This window comes from Crotalus tigris, unplaced genomic scaffold, assembly GCF_016545835.1.
Source record: "Crotalus tigris isolate CLP2741 ecotype Arizona unplaced genomic scaffold, ASM1654583v1 scf7180000017666.27876245, whole genome shotgun sequence".
NCBI classification, from domain to species: Eukaryota; Metazoa; Chordata; class Lepidosauria; order Squamata; family Viperidae; genus Crotalus; species Crotalus tigris.
In genome coordinates this window covers 2,140,379-2,159,722 of record NW_024096551.1, presented here as the reverse complement: position 1 = coordinate 2,159,722, position 19,344 = coordinate 2,140,379, and the positions used below count along the sequence as shown (strand labels likewise).

The 19,344-nt window shown below is 37.7% G+C and overlaps 1 protein-coding gene across 6 annotated transcripts in view; it reads left to right on the top strand.

Annotated features, from left to right (window-relative positions):
- TMEM108 (transmembrane protein 108) overlaps nt 1–19,344 on the top strand; it is a 175,798-nt gene that overhangs the window by 143,795 nt on the left and 12,659 nt on the right. For 2 of the 6 annotated variants that reach the window (XM_039336179.1, XM_039336184.1), the window contains exons 4-5: nt 1,496–1,582; nt 1,671–1,787. The exons of 1 other annotated variant lie outside the window; for it this stretch is intronic. In XM_039336179.1, coding sequence (XP_039192113.1) covers nt 1,496–1,582; nt 1,671–1,787 — 204 coding nt within the window. Of the gene's footprint in view, nt 1–1,379; nt 1,408–1,495; nt 1,583–1,670; nt 1,788–15,357; nt 15,636–19,344 lie in introns of those variants that run through there. 3 more of the 6 variants (XM_039336181.1, XM_039336180.1, XM_039336183.1) reach the window with 3 other exon arrangements.

Below are 19,344 nucleotides of genomic sequence, written 5' to 3'. Positions count from 1 at the left end.
TTATAAAGCCTTGTTATTGCAGATTCTGCAAAACATCAAGTGGTAAGTAAATATTAAAAAATTAAGAAAACAGTATTTTGATTAGTTGAAACAGCTAGCCTAAATCTACCTTATTTCCTGCTTTAGAAATGGTGGAGTCTCAAAATGGCAGCATGCCTCAGATTCTTATTTCCTGCTTTAGAAATGGTGGAGTCTCAAAATGCCAGCATGCCTCAGATTCTGGTAAAGGATATATGCAGTGTTATCTTCATTTTAGATATCAAAAGGGTTTTGCGGCTCCCAGTGTTTTGTTTTTGGTGGGAAACGGGTCCAAGTGGCTCTTTAAGTGTTTTGGGTTGCCTACCCCTGAGCTAGCCTAAATCTACCTTATTTCCTGCTTTAGAAATGGTGGAGTCTCAAAATGGCAGCATGCCTCAGATTCTTATTTCCTGCTTTAGAAATGGTGGAGTCTCAAAATGCCAGCATGCCTCAGATTCTGAAAGCGTGTATTATTAAAATATTACACCATTGTTTAATGGGATATCTACAATCAGATGAAGATCAAGTGGATACTATCAGTGAAACAGAGCTTATTAACAGCTTATGCTTTAGACTTTCTACGCCTCATGTTCTCTGGATCATCATCAGAATTTCTGACAAAATGAATAACTTATATTTCTCCCAGGATTCACTTGGTGAGTTCAAGACATTCATACAGCATATTGAGGAGAACAGTAAACCACTGTCAATAATGTCAAAGATTGAAGTTGAATTGCCATTGCCTCTGAAGAAGTTCATATACCAGAATGTAACAGAAAGAAACTGTTAACGCTATGAAATTTATAATAAAATGTGCTTTACAAATCACATGAAAGATGTATTATGTTTTTTTCTTTTGCTGACCCCTGTTTAACTTTGTCAGATGTTAAACACAATTTAATCAAAGCTAGTGTGATATTATTCAAATCGGGTTTTTCCTGATGAGGTGGGGGCTGGCCAGTTTTGCAAAAAGGTGTGAAGAACTCACCAACCTGATGTGATTAATTTGTGACATCACCTACTATTCAAATGCGGCTTCCTGGGTAGTTAAGGGTGATCAGTTTTGCAAAAGGTGTGAAGAACTCCCCTCATCTGATGTGATTAATTTGTGACATCACCAGCATGTATAAAAGTAGGGGCCATACTGATCCAGTCATGTTTGATGATTTCTGGCATATCCATACCTCCGGAGCCATTTGATCTGCTAAGAAGACCCTTTTCAGAATGGAAGCTATTATTGTAAGTAGTTTTATGCCTAATTTTTGAAACACTTACATGCAAAATGGAGTTTTATAACATTCTTGTCTGCTTGCCTGCTTGTTTGTTTGATTGATTGTTTTTTTCACTAGAATGAATTGACAGACTCAGAATGTTTGAGGGTATATGAAGGTATTTGTCTTTCATACTTTCATACATTTAGATTCTTATAAACATTTCTGCAACAATTCTGATCATTGGGATTTTTCTTTTCCTTCAGAATGGGAGGACGATCAGCCATTTGCGGATCTCACAGTTCCCACAGAGCACCAATTGACAGACTCAGAATGTTTGAGGGTATATGAAGGTATTTGTCTTTCATACTTTCATACATTTAGATTCTTATAAACATTTCTGCAATAATTCTGACCATTGGGATTTTTCTTTTCCTTCAGAATGGGAGGACGATCAGCCATTCGCGGATTTCACAATCCCCACAGAGCACCAAGGGGCCCAGCATGACATGAGCCCTCAGCCTTCCACAAGCCACACAACACGAATGCTGTTAGGAGGTATAATATCTAGCATTTTATCCAACTACAAAACCATTAGTATTATTTTTTAGAAACTAAAAGGGGGGGCTATTACATTATTATATTATTATTACTATTGTTTTAAAAATAGTTTTGGAATCAGAGGTTGCCATCTTCAAAAGACTGCTGGAATTAAATCGCTAGCTGTTCAGGCTTGCCCGCACAAACTCCCCTGCCCTTGCAATGACACGCCCTTGAGCATTGTGCATGCCCAGAATCACGGGGGGTATGACATGCCCAGGCATGTCCCGAATAAGGCCTAACTCCCTTTTTTACTAGCAGACAGAAACATGCATGTTTCTCAGTGAAAGTGCTATGCACACACAAATAGCCTGCAGTGTTAAATCCTTTTTTATTAATTTTTCTCCCTTTCATGTTATCCCTATTACTTTAAACATGAACTACTGTATCATTCTTAAGGAAGAAAACCATAAATATGTAAACAATCAATATACTTCTCCTCTAGGATCTGCCCTTGAGGACTACTGCATGCTGTGTTTACAGCTTAACGTTGATGGGAATGAGCCACTGAAGAAGATAGTATATGTTAAATATCACTATTGGCTTGTAAATATAGAGTTAAAATGCTATTTTTCTCCAAAGTCAAAAAACTTTTAATACCTTAATTATGTCCACATGTGATGGATTGACAATAGCTTCCAGAACACCAAATCAAATTCTGGTTATTTCTTTTCTTTTAAGATAGCAGGATTATATTCAGTAAGGTTTCTTTACATTTGAAGCATAACTTATAAACAAAGTTTTTGGCTTGAGGCTATCCTTGATGACCTAGGGCTGTAGGAACTAAGGCCAGTGAAAACATGATATCACTGAAGTAATGGAAATTTCAGGTTTAACTTGCAATTTATGTTGAGTTGAAATTTAAGGAAAATATCCCTTAAAACCTCTCCATGGGAGTCTCTTGTTTTCTTTAAGATAAGCAATAGTTGGCTTAAGCCTCTGCTAGGCTAATGCACCAACCTCTTCTACTTAAGCCTCCCCAAGATCTCCAGAATGAAATTTTCAGTCTTACCCACTTGATGGATCGCATATTTTTTATCACAAGTTGCCTATGTCTGCTGTATATTCACAGTGAATTCATCCTTTTGATGCGTATTTTTATGTAACTATCAGGCTGAAATTCAAAGGCTACAAATGAAATCCAATTAAGTCCAATCCTTTATTTGCTTACACCTAATGAACAAAATATTGCCAAACTAAATTTGTAACATTTAATCTAATAGATGCATCCTGAGAAATTCTAGGGTATGATAATTTGAACCTCTCCCCCCCCCCCAGTTCAATACAGTTCCTTCATTTGGGCTACTCTCTGATGGATTAGTCTTCCTTGTCCCTGGGCAATTATGTATTGTGAAGATTCCTTCCATTGCTTCTCCAGGTGCACATTCTACCACAATAATTAAATCAGCATCATTTACTATATGCAGTACAAAGAGGTTTCAAACAATTATGAGAACATTGATTGATTGATTGATTGATTGATTGATTGATGGGACTAAGATGGGGCAGTGTATACAGGGAATACAGAAAATGGAGAAGGGCTAAGGCAGTGTTTCCCAAACTTGACAATTTTAAGGCATGAGGACTTCAACTCCCAGAATTCCACAGCCAGCGTTGCTGTGGGCTAAGGGAATAGAATGAAAAAATTGCAATAGTGCTGTTAGAGAATATTGGAGTCTAGATTTGACAGATAGGGAGCCCTCCTGCATGAAGTAGGATTTTGGACATCTGCTTTAGTATCTTCCTTTGATGGCATTATTGAAAGCATTCTAAAAGACAATAGAGCTGATGAATTAAAATCCGAACAGGATCAATCCACACTGCAACAAATTATTTTCACTTACTTTGTTTAGCAGAATATAACTGTGATCATAAGAAGCTATTATTTGCCTACTAAGTCTTCAAGTAAAAGAAGACAGATATTAGGTGAATACATATACAAAAAGAAAACAAGAAAATCACATCTCCAAAGCTGGGTCCAAGAACAATACATCCACCTCCTCCTGCTTATTGTTGTTATTGCTGCTGCAGCTGCAAATACATGGCTCCTGATTTTAAGCTTGGCTGCATTTATTATAATAACAAAAAAAGTATATTGCTCCATTAGGCCAAGAGTTTTCCTTTCACTAACTCAGTCACAATCTGGCCTGCAAGACTGACTGCAGAGTTGGCAATATAGGTTCCTTGCTTGACATTTATCTCACAAAATCTGCAGCCAGAAGTACAGCCCTGGCAAATAGTCAGCAAAAAAGTCTCACAAAGCCAAGAAAAAGAAAACAGATATGGGAATAAATTTACCCAGAGATAGATAGAACTTGATAAGCATGTTTTTGGGAAGAATAGGCTAAACAGAAGGGTGTTCTACTGCTGAATTATTTGTAACTTAAAATTATTTAATTAACAGCCTAGTATTATGAGTCCTCCATCACACTTTCAGCTCCCGAATCCAAATTTATATGGTGAAATATAAAAATATAAAGAAAAATTGGGATTACTGGGATTGGAGGTTTTGCGTGGAAAGATAGTGAATACTGTTCAGTTTGGCATGAACATAACAGAGGTTTGCCAACCTTGGAATGCTTTAGTTCCCTGTGTATATTTTGTTTCTGTAATTGTTTTATCCATGGCTAGCTTAATTCTGGTTTACTTAACCCCAATTTTAGATGTGCAAAACATACTGAATCCTAAACTAAGCACACAATTTGCACAACATGCTAGAACACTGTGAGATTGGGTAGTGTAATTCAATGTATAATGTGAATAAAGACAATGCCTTTCATATTAGTGGTTTCAGCTATTAGATCCTTGAACACAAATAAAATAATAAAATAGGTCCTGTAAAATCATAGATCACCTATCTTTGGGGTGAATGAATGGGGAAAGAACAGAATAGGGAGAGGCATTGATATGACTATAACCATGATATGAATATAACCAAGTAACTCCTTAAAATTAATATCAATACATTTTAACTATCTTGTCTTTTGTTGTTGTCCCACAGTGATGCTTCTTGAATATGTACAGCTAAACAAGAGCTAAAAACTAGGTTCTGAACAATAAATGTAATCTTGATTTTGATAAAAGCAGTGACAGAATTTCTGTAGTTTACAGTATCGGCATGGGTATGAATAGTTCTTCCTTCTCAGTGGTGCTCAGACTTGTCGTGCAAATTTGCTTCTTCTTTAAGGTTTGGAAATCATGTCCATTGAAATTTTGTGTCAGATTTGCTGGGGGAAAGAAGTTTCCCCAGATATTTGGCTGATTTGAGGAAAATATAACATGTTCATATGAGGGAGCTGTACATGCAGCTTCTTGACTGCATTGATGGACTTTAAACATTTGATATGAATTAGTAGAGCTTTGGGGGATGGAATTATTGTCCAGAGACAATATGCTTTATGGAGAAGGATCCTTGTAATATGGATCAGTATTGGAAATGATTAGATTAGTTGCTACAAATTGCTCAAGACAGTAAAATCTTGCTTAGTTAAACTATTAATCCAAGAATATACAGTAGTACTCATATTTTCAGTTTCCATGCTCATTGCAGCTTATTGTCTATTGGTATCATTGCCATTGGATGCAGGAACAATGATGGGATGGGATGTTTCAATAAACATTCTCTCACTATCTTAGGAAAGCCTTGGAAATTAGAATTCCGTGTTTGCAGTTATCTGCACCAACTCACCCAAAAGATTGTGAAATATCGGTCCTGTTATGGGTGGGAGGGAATCATCTGGTATCAGCCATCTGACTGATGAATTAATGTTGGCTTCCAAGTTAGTAGCCCTCCAGTTGAAAGGCTATATATGCTCCTTTCCAAATCCCCATAAAAAGACCTGTTTTGAAAAAATACCAATGCTATTATGCAGTGGCTTAGATTAACAGATAATGTATACCACCAAATGACAGGGGGTCAGTAAACTGACTTGCAGTAGGGTATTTATTTATCTCCCTCTTTTCTTCATTTTATATTTTATTAACCTGGCAGATAAATATCTTGTGGTCAAAGTCACCTTGAGTATATAGTCATAAGGTCCATCAAGGTGCCTCTGGCAGCATAATTGGCAGTGAACAAATGTGCATGGATAGCTCCCAGCAGGGATACTTCTAAATAAAGGTATAGTAAATAGCCTGTAACCACATAGCCTTATTAGGAAAAAGGAATCGCTGCCATTTTTACACCATTAAATATTTTCTGTGGCCTAAAAAAATCTATACCAGTCCTTGACCTTTCTATTGGTCCCCTGCCTCCAGCCAAAAACACAATTGCTGTAACATATTTCAGACTACTGTAGAAGCCATTTGGAAAAGAAGCACAGTTTGGACTGTTTTCACATATGCATTAAGCTTACTTCACATTTTTCCCAACATTTCATGCCTTGCAATAAAAAGGAAAACCTGCACTCTTTTAGAAAGGGCATGCATATTCTTTAGTTTTCAAAGACTTAAAAACTGTTCCCGGACCTTTTTCAAAAAATTTTCCAATATAGTTGAATGTGATTGAAGCAAAAATTATTAAATAATGTAGAAAATAATTGTAACAATGGTATTTACATTTACCAATGTTTAATTCTAAATTATATCAATTTTATTTTTTGGCATGCCCCAGCAGACTTCTTTGGAATGTAATTTGCAGCATGTCAGTCAAAGCCAACTATAGCTTTCAGGCTTTAACAGTTGCACAATTCAGCCTATTTAAATCAGGCAACTCCTGCAGTTACAATTCAGCTGAAAGAATTGTTTCACACATTCAAGTGACAATTTCAGTATGGAGCAAGAAAAGCAACAAAGAATTTTATGAAATATTTGTTGTGTTTATTACCACCTTTATTACATAGCATATGTTTTGTGCATCAGGGAAGTAAGATGCGACCATTGAAAGCTTAGTATTGAATAGGCTATGGATTATTATTTAAATAACAATCATTTGTCAGTGAACATAGTACAGGCAGTTCTTGACAACCATTTGTTTTGTGACCATTCAAGGTCACTGAAGTCACTGAAAAAAGTGACATGACTGGGTTTTCGCACTTTTGACCATTGAAGCCTCCCACATAGTCACATGATCAAAGTTCAAGTGGTTGACTGCTTTTTCTTCTTCTTTTATATAAATGTGTTTGTGTGTGTGTGTGTGTAAATATATATTTTACGTGTGTGTGTGTGTGTGTGTGTGTGTGTGTGTGTGTGTGTAAACTTTACTGCTTTCTCTTTTCTTTCAGCACCCAGCCAGGGTGGATCCTCCATGTTAAATGTTAAATTTAATTGACCACTTTTTCCTCTCTTTTTTGTACACTATTTTTGTGGTTGTTGTTGTTATAGTTGAATATATGGTGTTGTTTTGTTTCATTTTGTTTGTTTGTTTGTTTTACTGTTTTGTATTTTATTCTCTATGATAAAACAATAAATAAATAATAAATAATTCAGGCAGTTGGCAACTGGTATCTATTTATGACAGTGGTGGTGTCTCTGGGGTCATATGGGATCACCATTTGCAACCTTCCCAGCTGGCCTCTAACAAACAACAGCCGGGAAAGCCGGATTCATTTAATGGTTCACATGATTCACTTAACAACTGCAGTGATTTGCTCAACAGCTGTGGCAAAAAGGTCGTAAAATGGAGCAAAACTCACTTAACAGCTCTCTTGCTTAGCAGCAGAAAATTTAGACTCAGTTGTAATTCAAGGACTCCCTATATTATACTGCAGTTGCAGTCATTGGCAATACATCTATGTTGCACTGATCTTGCTGAAGTATTCTTAACAGTTTTATTTCTCAGCCCAATAATTTTAGTTCTTCCTGTTGCACCCACATAGTTTTCTTCCCTAAAGATCAGTGTTTCTCAAAGTTGGCAACTTTAAGACATGTGGACTTCAATTCAAGAGTTGAAGTCTACGTGTCTTATTAAAGTTACCAACTTTGAGAAATACTGCTACAGATGATGAAGGAAAATTAAGACGTAAGAATTCACGTTATGTACATGCAATCACAATTCTGTATGGTAAAGTTGTAGCATATTTATTCTCTAATAGCAACTGATTCAGAATAGTTAAGTAGAGAGTTTGTAATCTGTTATTAGCTTTATGCAATTCTGATTTCACAGCCCTTCTTTGAATACTAGTATTTCAGGAGGAAATTGCTGATTAGTTGCAACAGATATATAAGGAATAAAATATTTGATTAATTGAGTTTTGAATGAAACCTCCTTTACTAATGTATGCCTTCTTTTCTGTTCTGGTAAACCTATAATTCTTTTGGAGAAATTTAGAAAGCCAATTTCCCAGAACGACCAGAAGATATAGTTCTCTTGGATCTGCAGTTTAGATCTAGATGTACAATACAAAGGAATTTTATATATATTTATTGAAAAGTAACTTCCATGTGTTCAACAGAGCTTTTCCCAAGATACAAATGTAACAAATGGCAGTCCATGCTGATTACATTTATCGTATTTAATTAGTGGTAATATAACTTAAGCACTATCAATTTCAGTAGAAATTATGTATAATGAATACAGTTTTGTGGAGCTCCCTATAAGATTTACATCCTCATTCTACTTTCTGAATCCAACTGAAAAGTCTCTTTATATGAATGCTGACCCATTTTAATGTGTGCTCCATTATTTTCCTAGTGTAAAAATATTAATTCTCTCTACCTCAAGCTAGATTACAACCCACAGCAATGAACTGTTGATTTGTGCAAGGAATATATTTGATTTTTGAATTCCTCACAAGTGTTTTGAAGTATGAGGCCATACAATTCCTTCAAGCATGTGATTCAGTCCTAAATTCTTCTTCTCTGTTCTCTAATGTTTATTTGGCTAGAGCTATTTTATTTCTAATGCATTTGAGGGAGCGCTTCAAAAGTAATAGCAGTGGAGTGTTCCAGGTACATGGCTAAAGTTTCCAAGATTTCAATGGAAAATCTATAATGCACAAGATGGCACTAAAAAGAAAGGACACAAAGTATCAAAAAAGCATGACAAGGAATCACCTTGATATTTGCTCAGAGAGCTTTCCATCATGGAAAAATATGGTAGACTCCTTTATTGTTATAGTTGTGGCTTTTCCTTTATTCTTAAACTAGTAAATAAGTTTGAGGGAGAAGTACAGTTGCTGTGTTTGTGTAAAACGCAATGCTATAATGTGTAAAACAAAGTCCATTTTGTATATCCTCTGATTTTAACAAGGGTTTCCCCAGCTAGTGCTTTTCAAACATTGGGATCATTTCCCATGATTCCTTGCCAGCATATTTGGAATGATCCATGTTGAGGAAATCCATGGTTTCTTCTTAAAGTTAGAAAAAGATTGGATTTCAGTCTTTAACAATATATGGCATATTTCTCAAATAGGTGTTTTTAAACAACAAAGAGACTCCCTTTATATTATTTACACCGTATCTTCCTTTTATGTAGATATTGCTATAATTTGTTGTTGTTGTTCCTGTGGTCTGGGGGTTCCCAACTCCCAGTCTGTCGACTGGCACCAGTTCGCGGCATGCCAGAGATTAGTGCACACAAACAAGCAAAGCCCCATCTGCAGGATGCAAGCAGCATGTGAAACCATGCCCCCTGTGGTCCACAGAAAAACCTCTCTTCATGGAACTAGTGCCCAAAATGTTGGGGGCTGCTGCTGTAGACTACCTATTACTCTTTTGGATCTGGATTTAGAAGAGACCAATTGAAATAAATGGGATTTGCTTGGGATCAATTCACTAACTTAGACACATCTTATGCTACATTATATTAGCAAAGTTATTTTGTATTAAGCAGCACGCTCTTGGCCACTTTTGCCATAGTCTTAACATGGAGAAATATTCATAAAAAGTACTCTGGCATTTACAGGAAATGAATCATATCAGCAAGAAATATTAAAACAAATCACAAGAAAAGAATTAATTTTTCACTAGAAACTAAATCACCAACAGAGTATATTGTTTAATAATTCACTGCTTTTATTGTATTCGCTCCCTACTTCATCTTGAATAATGAATTTCTAATTTATCCCATCTTTTGAAGCAACAGAGCAAGAGTTTCAGATGCCATGTCTGTATTCCTGGCTCCCACATCTGTTATTAAATCAATTAATCAAGTAATGTATAATAAAAAATGCTTTATTAAAATGACGTAAGCTTTCACACTCATTAGCACAAAGTGTGTCCAATGTTCTTTGTGAAGTTGTTCAATCAGCTCAAGCAATCAATTAGAATCATTCAGTATCTGAACAGAGGAAAGTAAACTCACCACCCCATCCTGCTGCCACTTTGCCAACTATCCATTTTAGGATATGGGGGAATAACAGAAATGATCCTCACATGCAGAAGGATGAAGTTAAAGCACTATATTGGCCTATATTGTCAAGCAAAAGCAAGAAGAATCTCTGGTGAAGAATTGCAACAGTAGTTTTATTGCTGTTGAACTATGTTACAAGAATCTTGCCAGACTGACTGCATTTCCTAAGAATATCTAAATAAAGCTTCAAGGATTCTTGAGGAGATCTGGCCTCTGCTATTTACAGCAGTGCAATGATTCTAAACTCGGGCCCCTCTTGATATATGCCAACATATCTGTCCAATAATTCAAATATTTTATGTCACTTTTATTATTTCTGTTAACTGTAAATATCACCAGGAAACATCCATCTGTCCATTTGTCTATCTCTGTGTTATACATAAACACATGCTAAAAATCACTAGTACTCCAGAGGAGGCTCATTCAAAAGTTTTGCAACATTTTTGCAATTTTGTAGCATCTAACCCAGTGGTTCTCAACCTTTTTAATGCCACGACCCCCAACCGGTCGTAAGTCAAGGACTACTCAACTGGTCGTAAGTCAAGGACTACTCAACTGGTGCAGCACCGTTTGCAGACTGGGGCTTTTGGCGGGCTCAGCAGGGCAGAGACAGCCTGGACAATTCCTATTGGCTTTTGAAAGCCAATAGAATTAGACTCTATTCAAGAGAGTCTATTCTATTGGCTTTCAAAAGCCAATAGAATAAAAGGGAGTAGCACAGCTAAGGAAAAGGGGGAAAAAATGGCGGACTGCGTTGTTTGGCGACCCCCGTGAAATGGTTGTTTGACCCCAAATGGGGTCCCGACCCACAGGTTGAGAACCACTGATCTAACCACTAGCAACAATATCAAAGAGAAACAATTTTTTTAGGTGAGATATGAAATCTAAAGAAACAGGGCAACTGTTCTGCCTCTGTAAATATAGCTGCACCTTTAAGGACCTAACACAAATGTGGTCAGAGATGGTCAGCTTCTTTCTTTCAAAGGATTCACTCTTTTTTAAAAAATTATTTATTCAATATCTGTAGCCAATTGGTCAATATGAAACTTTTAGGGTCTTTATTTTTAGGTATTTCTGAGACCTTTAGAGAAAATGTACAAATAAGGTAAAGCTATACAAGATAACGGATTGGGCAATTTTACTAGTATATTTTATTGTGGTGGATTCTTATTTTGTTCTACTATTGTGCATAGAATTAGTCTTTTGTAATTTCATTTTTACAAGTTCATAATGACTTTCTTTGTAAGCTTGACTTTCTTTGTTTCTTTATTCATAGAAAGGAGACAGCAGTTTCTGCTAACTCCCTAACCATATCAAATACTGATTCTCAGGATTAGATTTGGGAGAATTGGACAGAAGACTGAATGAGGAAAGGAGATACTAGGGAGTTGTATCATGAATTGTCTTTAATTTTATAGACAAAGGAGAACTAAGATCCATATTGCTGTTAACACATAGTTCTTTGTTTGCATTCACACACTTCAGATTTATCTAATCCAGTGTTTCTCAACCTTGACAATTTTAAGGCATGTGGACTTCAACTCCCAGAATTCCACAGCCAGCATTGAAGTTGAAGTTGAAGTCCACATGCCTTAAAATTGTCAAGGTTGAGAAACACTGATCTAATCTCATGTTTCTTCCATGAAGTATCCTCAAGTTGTTTTATAGTTATGATTCCCAGAATGCACAGATTCTGAAAACTCTGGTTCCTGTAAATCTGGAGAGCAGATTGAGAAAAACTGGTATATACCAAAAGGATTAATTTTAAAAAACAGTGATTAACCTATAGTAAAGGCCACTTTTGTATTCTCTTTTTCATCTTTGTGCTCTACTCTCATAGAGCTGGCATTTCTGACAGTCTGGTACAAGAAAATCTTTGATCTCTGAAAGTCCTGTTTTATCCATGGTAGAAATCCATTTCTTCACTCTTGGAATTCCACTCAAGTACCTTAAAAGCAACGAAACCCACTGGCAACCAAAGGTCATATAGTCAGATAAATAGCAAGGGTAAAACAGCAAGCAGGAGGGAGGGAGGGAAGGCATGACTGACCCCCTCCCCCCCAGCTGCATATCTATTGTATGTTCTGCAACAGCAGCTTACCAGCCAAAATTATACTGAATAATGGCTGGAAAAACACAGAATAGAATATAGAAGGGCAGATGCTATATGAATGAGGACAAATCAAGTCTAAATTATATATTAGCATATGCTCTAGGTCCGTTTTTCATATGTCTTCAGCAAATACCATTATATTAATAACTTTGAAACTTACTGTAGTTAATGTCTACTGTTCTGATAGCATCATAACAATTAGGAGAATGTTTTTGGGAACATTCAAGGTACTTCAAAAACATCTTGTCATTTTCTCCACTAAGCAGAGGAAAAGAATTTAAAGTCAAAGTATAGTTGTCCAATTCACATTCAAAGATTATCATTTTGAATTGCATGAATAGTAAATGACTACATTAATGTAAACTAGCAATTGTAAAATCAAAGAAATCATATTATGGCTCATGCAGCTGCTTTATGATCAGCTAGTGAATTTCTAACTAAAGAAAATGTTGAAAACTATTGAATTTCCAACTGATATTTTCTATATTTCACTTAAATCTTGAGGATGGTACTATCACCAATGAAAGAAAATACTGTCCTTAAGAAAGGATTAGAGGATTTTAAACCTGACAAAATTTGGACAAATTGTCTATCCAAGTTCTTTGCCTATGCAAATGGAATTTTAAACTTTTCCTTCTTTCTGACTGGGATGTCTACAACTGGTCCATTCATACTCAGCAGTAATTGACAATAAAAGGGGAGCACTCATCAGCCCACCCAGATCTACTGAGTTCTGATTCATAGATGACAGAACCAGAGCTAAATGCCTTTAATTTTCTTTCCTGAACTCAAATCCCAAGAGGAAACTATAAAAGACATTGTCTCTTTGTCTCTGCTACAATAAATCAAGATGACTTTATTTTTTAAGACTGTTCTTATCTCATTAAGTTTAATAAGAAATGACTTTCACTTGAACCAGAATATCTCAGGAGGAAGTTTCCCAGTATCTCTGCCATGGCTTATTTGATGCTATAGGGGAGAAGATTTATAAGCAATGCTGCCTCTCCTTTTCTCTCTTATGCTCCCACCCATCTCAATTGAAAAAGGGAATATGCATTCTGCCTCTCTAATTTTAACAAAATGGTAGAAAAAGCTTCATTTGTGGTGGTTGTATAGGATTGGATTTCCTATATGCTGAACTTCATCTGTTCTAAATTTCACAGTGTATCTACTTGCAACTAATCATGGCACCACAAAGATGCCCTGGCAAAAAAATTATTCTGCCATATTCTCATGGTATTTCTTTCACCCCATCCCAAGTCCAGGAAGAGACAGGCTTATATTATCCTAAGCTGTACAGGTGTAAATATTTTCCCTGATTCCTCCCTCCCCCTCAATTTAATACTGTACAAGAATAGTCATTAGGTATTAAGCCTTTGCCACCCATTATTTTAGAGAGAAATTAGATGACTTAGAACAGAGGTCACCAACTTTTGTCAGTTGGTGGACTGGAGGAAAAGGGAGGGTGAAACATTTTATATGTGTGTGCGCGTGCATGCGCATGGGGCCGCGAGCACGCATGTGCTGCAAATGGGGTGGAGCTAATACCAGTGTGATACTCGCTAGCCCTGCCTTGTTCTTGTGGGGTGCAGTGCCTTGTTTCTGTGCCCTGTGGTGCAGCAGTGGCCGTTTTTGCTCCTTGCAGTGCCGCTGCAGCCTGTTTTTATGCCCTGTGGTGTGGCGGGGGCCCTTTTTGTGCCCTGAAGCGCAATGGTGGCCCGTTTTTGTGCCCTGAGGCATGGCAGCAGCATCCTATTTTCATGCCCTGAGGTGTGGCAGCATCCCATTTTCATGCCCCCGAGGCTCAGTGGTGGCCCATTTTTGTGCCCCATGGTGCAGTGTCCTGTTTTTACACCCTGTGACCATGGCACTAGTACAAGCAAGGGGGGACGCACACACATGTGTGCACTGGCCTGCCTGTCCTGCGGCTCGGTGGCCAGGAGGCCACGGCCCGCAGGTTGGGGATCCCTGACTTAAAACAGAGATAAGAAAGCAGTAGCATTTCTTGATAATAGTTTTCTGCCAACTTAAGGAAGGGTTGGATTAGATAGCCTAGAACCGTGGTGGCGAACCTATGGCACGCGTGCCACAGGTAGCACACAGAGCCCTCTCTGTGAGCATGTGTACTGTTGCCCGAGTCCTAGGCCTTCAGCTGGGTTTTATAAAACCTTTCCGCTTTAGGCCTCCGCCGATATGTACCATAAAAAAAAAGGTTCAATCAATCAATCAATTTAAACTTCTCGTGGGGAAAAAAAGATCTCGTAAAGTTAGAATTGATTGATTCGACTTTTTAGCCCCATCCAGTCTGCCATTACCACCGTGGCCACGGCCACCCAATGGGCAACGGCCACCCAATGGGCCATGGCCACCCAATGGGCCACGCCCACCCAGCACCCAATGATACATAAGTGGGTTTTGGGTTGCAGTTTGGGCACTTGGTCTCTAAAAGGTTCACCATCACTGACCTAGAAGATCCCTTCCAACTCTGCTATTGTGTTAGAATGGCTAGCTTCATGTCTTGCAGTAAGGCCAAACCTGACTTGTTAATATTGAGTAATATGATGTGTGAAGATCACCCTTTAAGAACAAGACAATAGCTACATTGATTGATTTGGATGAATGAGCTACTGAATTCAAGGCTAAACTCTAAATAGGAGTTTCCTGGCCCTCCTCAATCTGAGTCATGCCCATAAGGGGTATTGGAATAGCCGGCCCTTGGTTATTTTGGCCACTTAAGATCTGGTTGCCTGAGGTAGAGATCAGTGGGCTTAAGTGGGCCAACGATTATTACATCATTTAAATAAATTAGCAGCCCATTGAAATTGTTGAGGTCCACAAAGGATTACCCCAGAGATCATTGCCAGCACTGCTTTTCTCTTCCTGCATTCTGTTTTTGTTTTGTTTTTAATCCGGATCGTTCCAAAAGGCTGGAGAGCGGGTCTCGGAAAGATGCAGCCAATTTTGCCTGCCTGCCGCCTCAACCAGATAACATTTGGAGGGGAAGACTGCTCCGCTAGCAAACCAGCGCAGTTCGAGAAGCTCGTGGGATCGGAGAGCAGCGCCGCATTGTAGAAGACCAATGTCGTATTGGGCGGGGATCATTGCGGGGGGAGGGCAAATCGCTCGAAGTGGAATACAAAGCAGCTTTTGCTGGGGGCGGGGAGAAACAGGACTTGGTAACTAAAAAGCCGTGCGCGGCCCTCGCCTTAACAAACCTCTGCAAAAGAACCGGCGCGAAGCTGTTTCCGCAAGACACGCCTACGTAGTCGGTTCCTGTCTCCTCGACTCCCCAAAACATGCCAGCGTTTGCTAGTGATCGTCTTGCTATGAAGCCGTTTGGAAGTCCGCAGGAGGCCGGCAGGTGAGAATGTCTGCTGACGTCGGGTCCAAATGATATTTTCAGGTGAGTCCTCATTCCCCAGGTCAACTAACCGGAGTCTTCAGTCTGCTCTCCCTTGCCTGCCTGCCTGCCTGCCGCCGTCGCTGTCGCACCCCCATTTCTATTCTCGTCGCCCTCCTCCTTGCAAGAGGTTATTAAATGGCCCAGGTGATCGTTTCCAGAAAACGCGGCTGTCTGGATGCGTTTTTCAGTAACAGCTGCGCTTTACCATAAAGGAATCTCGCTTTTTCCCCGCCCGACTTGCACAGAAATGGAAACCGCCTGGATGGCTGCTGGTATCAATATTCTGCTGATACTATTTTTTGTTCCGAATGCTCTATAAGCTGAGAATAAACCGCGCTTCTTATTTTTTGGACCGAATTGGCTTCTGTGGAAACAAACCTTCGTGACAAAACAGATTGGATGGGTGGTTCTCGTTAAACTGTAAATGGCTGAGAAACAAATCAAGCGGTTAGCGTTGACTGCCTGAATGGCCTTTACTCCTGACTCTCACCTTAATTCTCCATATATTTTAGACACAGAATTTTTAGGGCTTCTACTGAACACACCACCTGTTATAGTGTAGTCTTCCTCAGCTATGTTTTGGATACACTTCCATCAGCCTCAACCAGATGATCAGTGGATAGGGATGCTAGGAATTGTGCTTTGTGCTTTGAAGCCACAAGGTTGGGGTCAGATACTTTTATATATTCATCTCTTCTTTTAGTGCACCTACCCCTAAAAAGTAGGTATTAACCCCCTGCTATCTTCAAAAAATAGAGTATCCTTCCCAGGAGATCAGTCTTTGAATAATGTTCCTAAACTGAAATACCCCAAACCCCTCAGTATAATTGTGGAGGTATCTAAGCTTTGACAGAAATACCGTAATTTGAACAATGTTTTATGGATCATTTGCTCCCAAATCCATTTGCATTTTGGCAAAATGGTTCCTAAAGAATGAAACAAAATGATGTAACAAAAGAAAGAGGGTACAGGACAGTTCCTGACAGAAATTTTGAAAACTCAGGCATACTAATTTTTCATTAATTGGTCACTTATTCAGAGGCTCATTTCTGATTAGAAAAAAAAATATTTGCCAAATCAGTCTGGTATGAGGAGGGGGAGGCTGGTATATTTGGTAACTTCTCTAATCCAGCATCTCCAAAGTATTAAGCAGATAAAAGAAAAAAAACCCACACCATTAAATTTGAAATATCTGAAATCTGCTGTACAATGATATTTTATAGTTTATTCATTTCAGATAAATTGTTCCCTGCGTGAAGGTTAGGCAGCAAAAGCTGTATTGTACCTTTCCCACTTCAGAAACAAATACATGAATTGATTGCTAGTCCTAGACTCTGAAACAAATGGATGTTTAAATTTTAAAAGATAATGTAACACTGACAGATTTCATAACAAAAAGTTTTACATGTCTACTTAAAAGAAAGTCAATTCCTGCAAATTAAGCAGTACATCAGAATATTCATTGAGATATGTCAATGTTTTGTTTGCTTTCTATAGAAGTTGCAAGCTGGTATAATTTTCATGGTCATTTCTCCTCTGCATAATCTTCCTTTCAGTAGCATATGTTTTTCTAATTTGAAGAATGCTAATTACTTTTGCTTTCTTAGCTCAAGGAACCAAGTAAAAATTGAGCAGGTTTGACCACAAAAATCTTGTATCATAGCCAAAGTTGATGGTGATAGAAGGACTGAGTACTTGAGGAAAATCATTTTGGTGTGAAAGAAAGTGCTCTTTGCTTTGGCGGAAAAAGACTACATAGGAAGTAACTTTTTCAACTGAAATTCATATGATGATTAAAACTTAATACAAAGACTTAGTAGGAAGCATTCCTTTTATTTCCTGAGATTTAAAGAGACTCCTTCAATATCCATCAAAATGAAAAATAGCTTTGCTCAGCAAAGAAGACAGTTCAATGACACCATTTGTAATCTTTGTATTAGGCATAGCTCTAACTACTCACTTCCAAGACACTTATCCCAAAGCTCTTACCAAAAATAAGCTTTATACATCTTAGCCATGAAAGTCAGCCGAGTGACTTTGGGCCAGTCATTTTCTTTAAGCCAGGATTGTTGTGGGGAAATATGGAAGAGGAAAGTGTGGTAGACATTTGCCACTTTTAAGTTATTTGAAAAAAATAATAAAGGTGGGTTACAAATAAATAAATTATTACTGCTGCTCTGATTAAAAGTTGTTCTGTGTGCCAGCCAATATGAATGTGTAACGCTGACACAAAGTAATAGTCTGAAAACTCTCCGCATGTCTAATCTATCACAGAGGTAGCCTAAATTAGAATTTTTAAAAAACAAAAATCCATCAGTGTATAATTGCCAAGAGAACAATATAAATATACATATGTAGTCACCAGGAGTCCAGCTCAAAGGAGATACTAGATTTTTGGCTTTTCTGTTATACATAGAATTTCAGTTAAATTCACCATCCCTCTGAATAATGTAGAAAAGATATGTTTCCTACAGAAAAGCTTAATGTTTGTGTGGCCATTAACTTCTAGAACATGAAGGAGTTAATGTATTAAACCAGGGCATCCTAAAAGGGCATTATACTGTGATGCCAGTGGTTCTGCAGAAGCTCTGTAGAACATTCCTCCTACTCCTCTGACTTGGAGCTTTGGGTCATGTGAACAAGTATATCAAGAAGCCACCAAATTTGGGGAAACATCTAGTTTTAAAAAAAATGATGACAAAATAATAGCCCATTAAAACTCAGAATTAAATTATTTACCTACAATTTTGAAGGTATAGTATTTTTTCCCTTTCATAATCTCAGCAAAAATCATGATTGGAAGTACAATATAAAAGGTTGTGCATCTGACCTTAGAAAACTTTCAGCCAGAAGAAGTTCTGCCAATTTGTTTTGCACTCATGCTCAGTCACTGATTTCCTCACTGTGAAAGAATTTTCTTTCTTAGCCATGTGGTCCCTCACCTTTTGTTTCCCCTGTCATGCATGACACAATTCATTTGCTTGAGCCATCTGGATGGGCTTTAACTTAAGCTAATCCTTAGTCTATGTTTACCTCTGGGTTCTTTTCTCCCATCTGTTGTATGCTGTAAAATAATACAAACCAAGAAAAGTTATCGCTCACTTGGGCATTCTTAGGAGATACTTTGTCCAACAGCGGATTGGAGCTCAGAGGTGTTTCTAGTGAATAACAAACATGGCCTTCAAACAGACACGATAATAATGCTGATATTCTATTACTTCCATTGATAGAAGTGTCCATTTTGGAACAAATTGCACAAGGAGACTTGAATGAAACACCCTCAAGTTAAGGTGCAAGAAAGTCAGGGGCTTGTTCTCTTTCATTCAAAGTGCACTTATGGGATAATGGATTCATGTTACAAATTACAGTCCAATGTTAAGAGCTGGATAAAGGACTCAGTTACCCAGAGAAGGTGATAAGTTCCCTTTGCTGGAAATGCAGAGGCTATCATGGATGTTTTAATTTGGATTCTTACATAGAGTAAATTATTTTAATCATCTATTTATTTAACAATGACTTTATTTATTTATTAAATAAATCAGGAAACAGAAATGAGTTTCTTAGAATCAGAGAATTGGAAGGAGCCATTAAAGTAATTTTTAATAGCTCTTTCCAGTTCTTTGATTTTAATAAGCTTATTTCTGTTTCTTGCAACTTGAATAGAGATTTTCTAAGGTTAGTGAGCACCTGTCCAGCCTAGATGAATTCA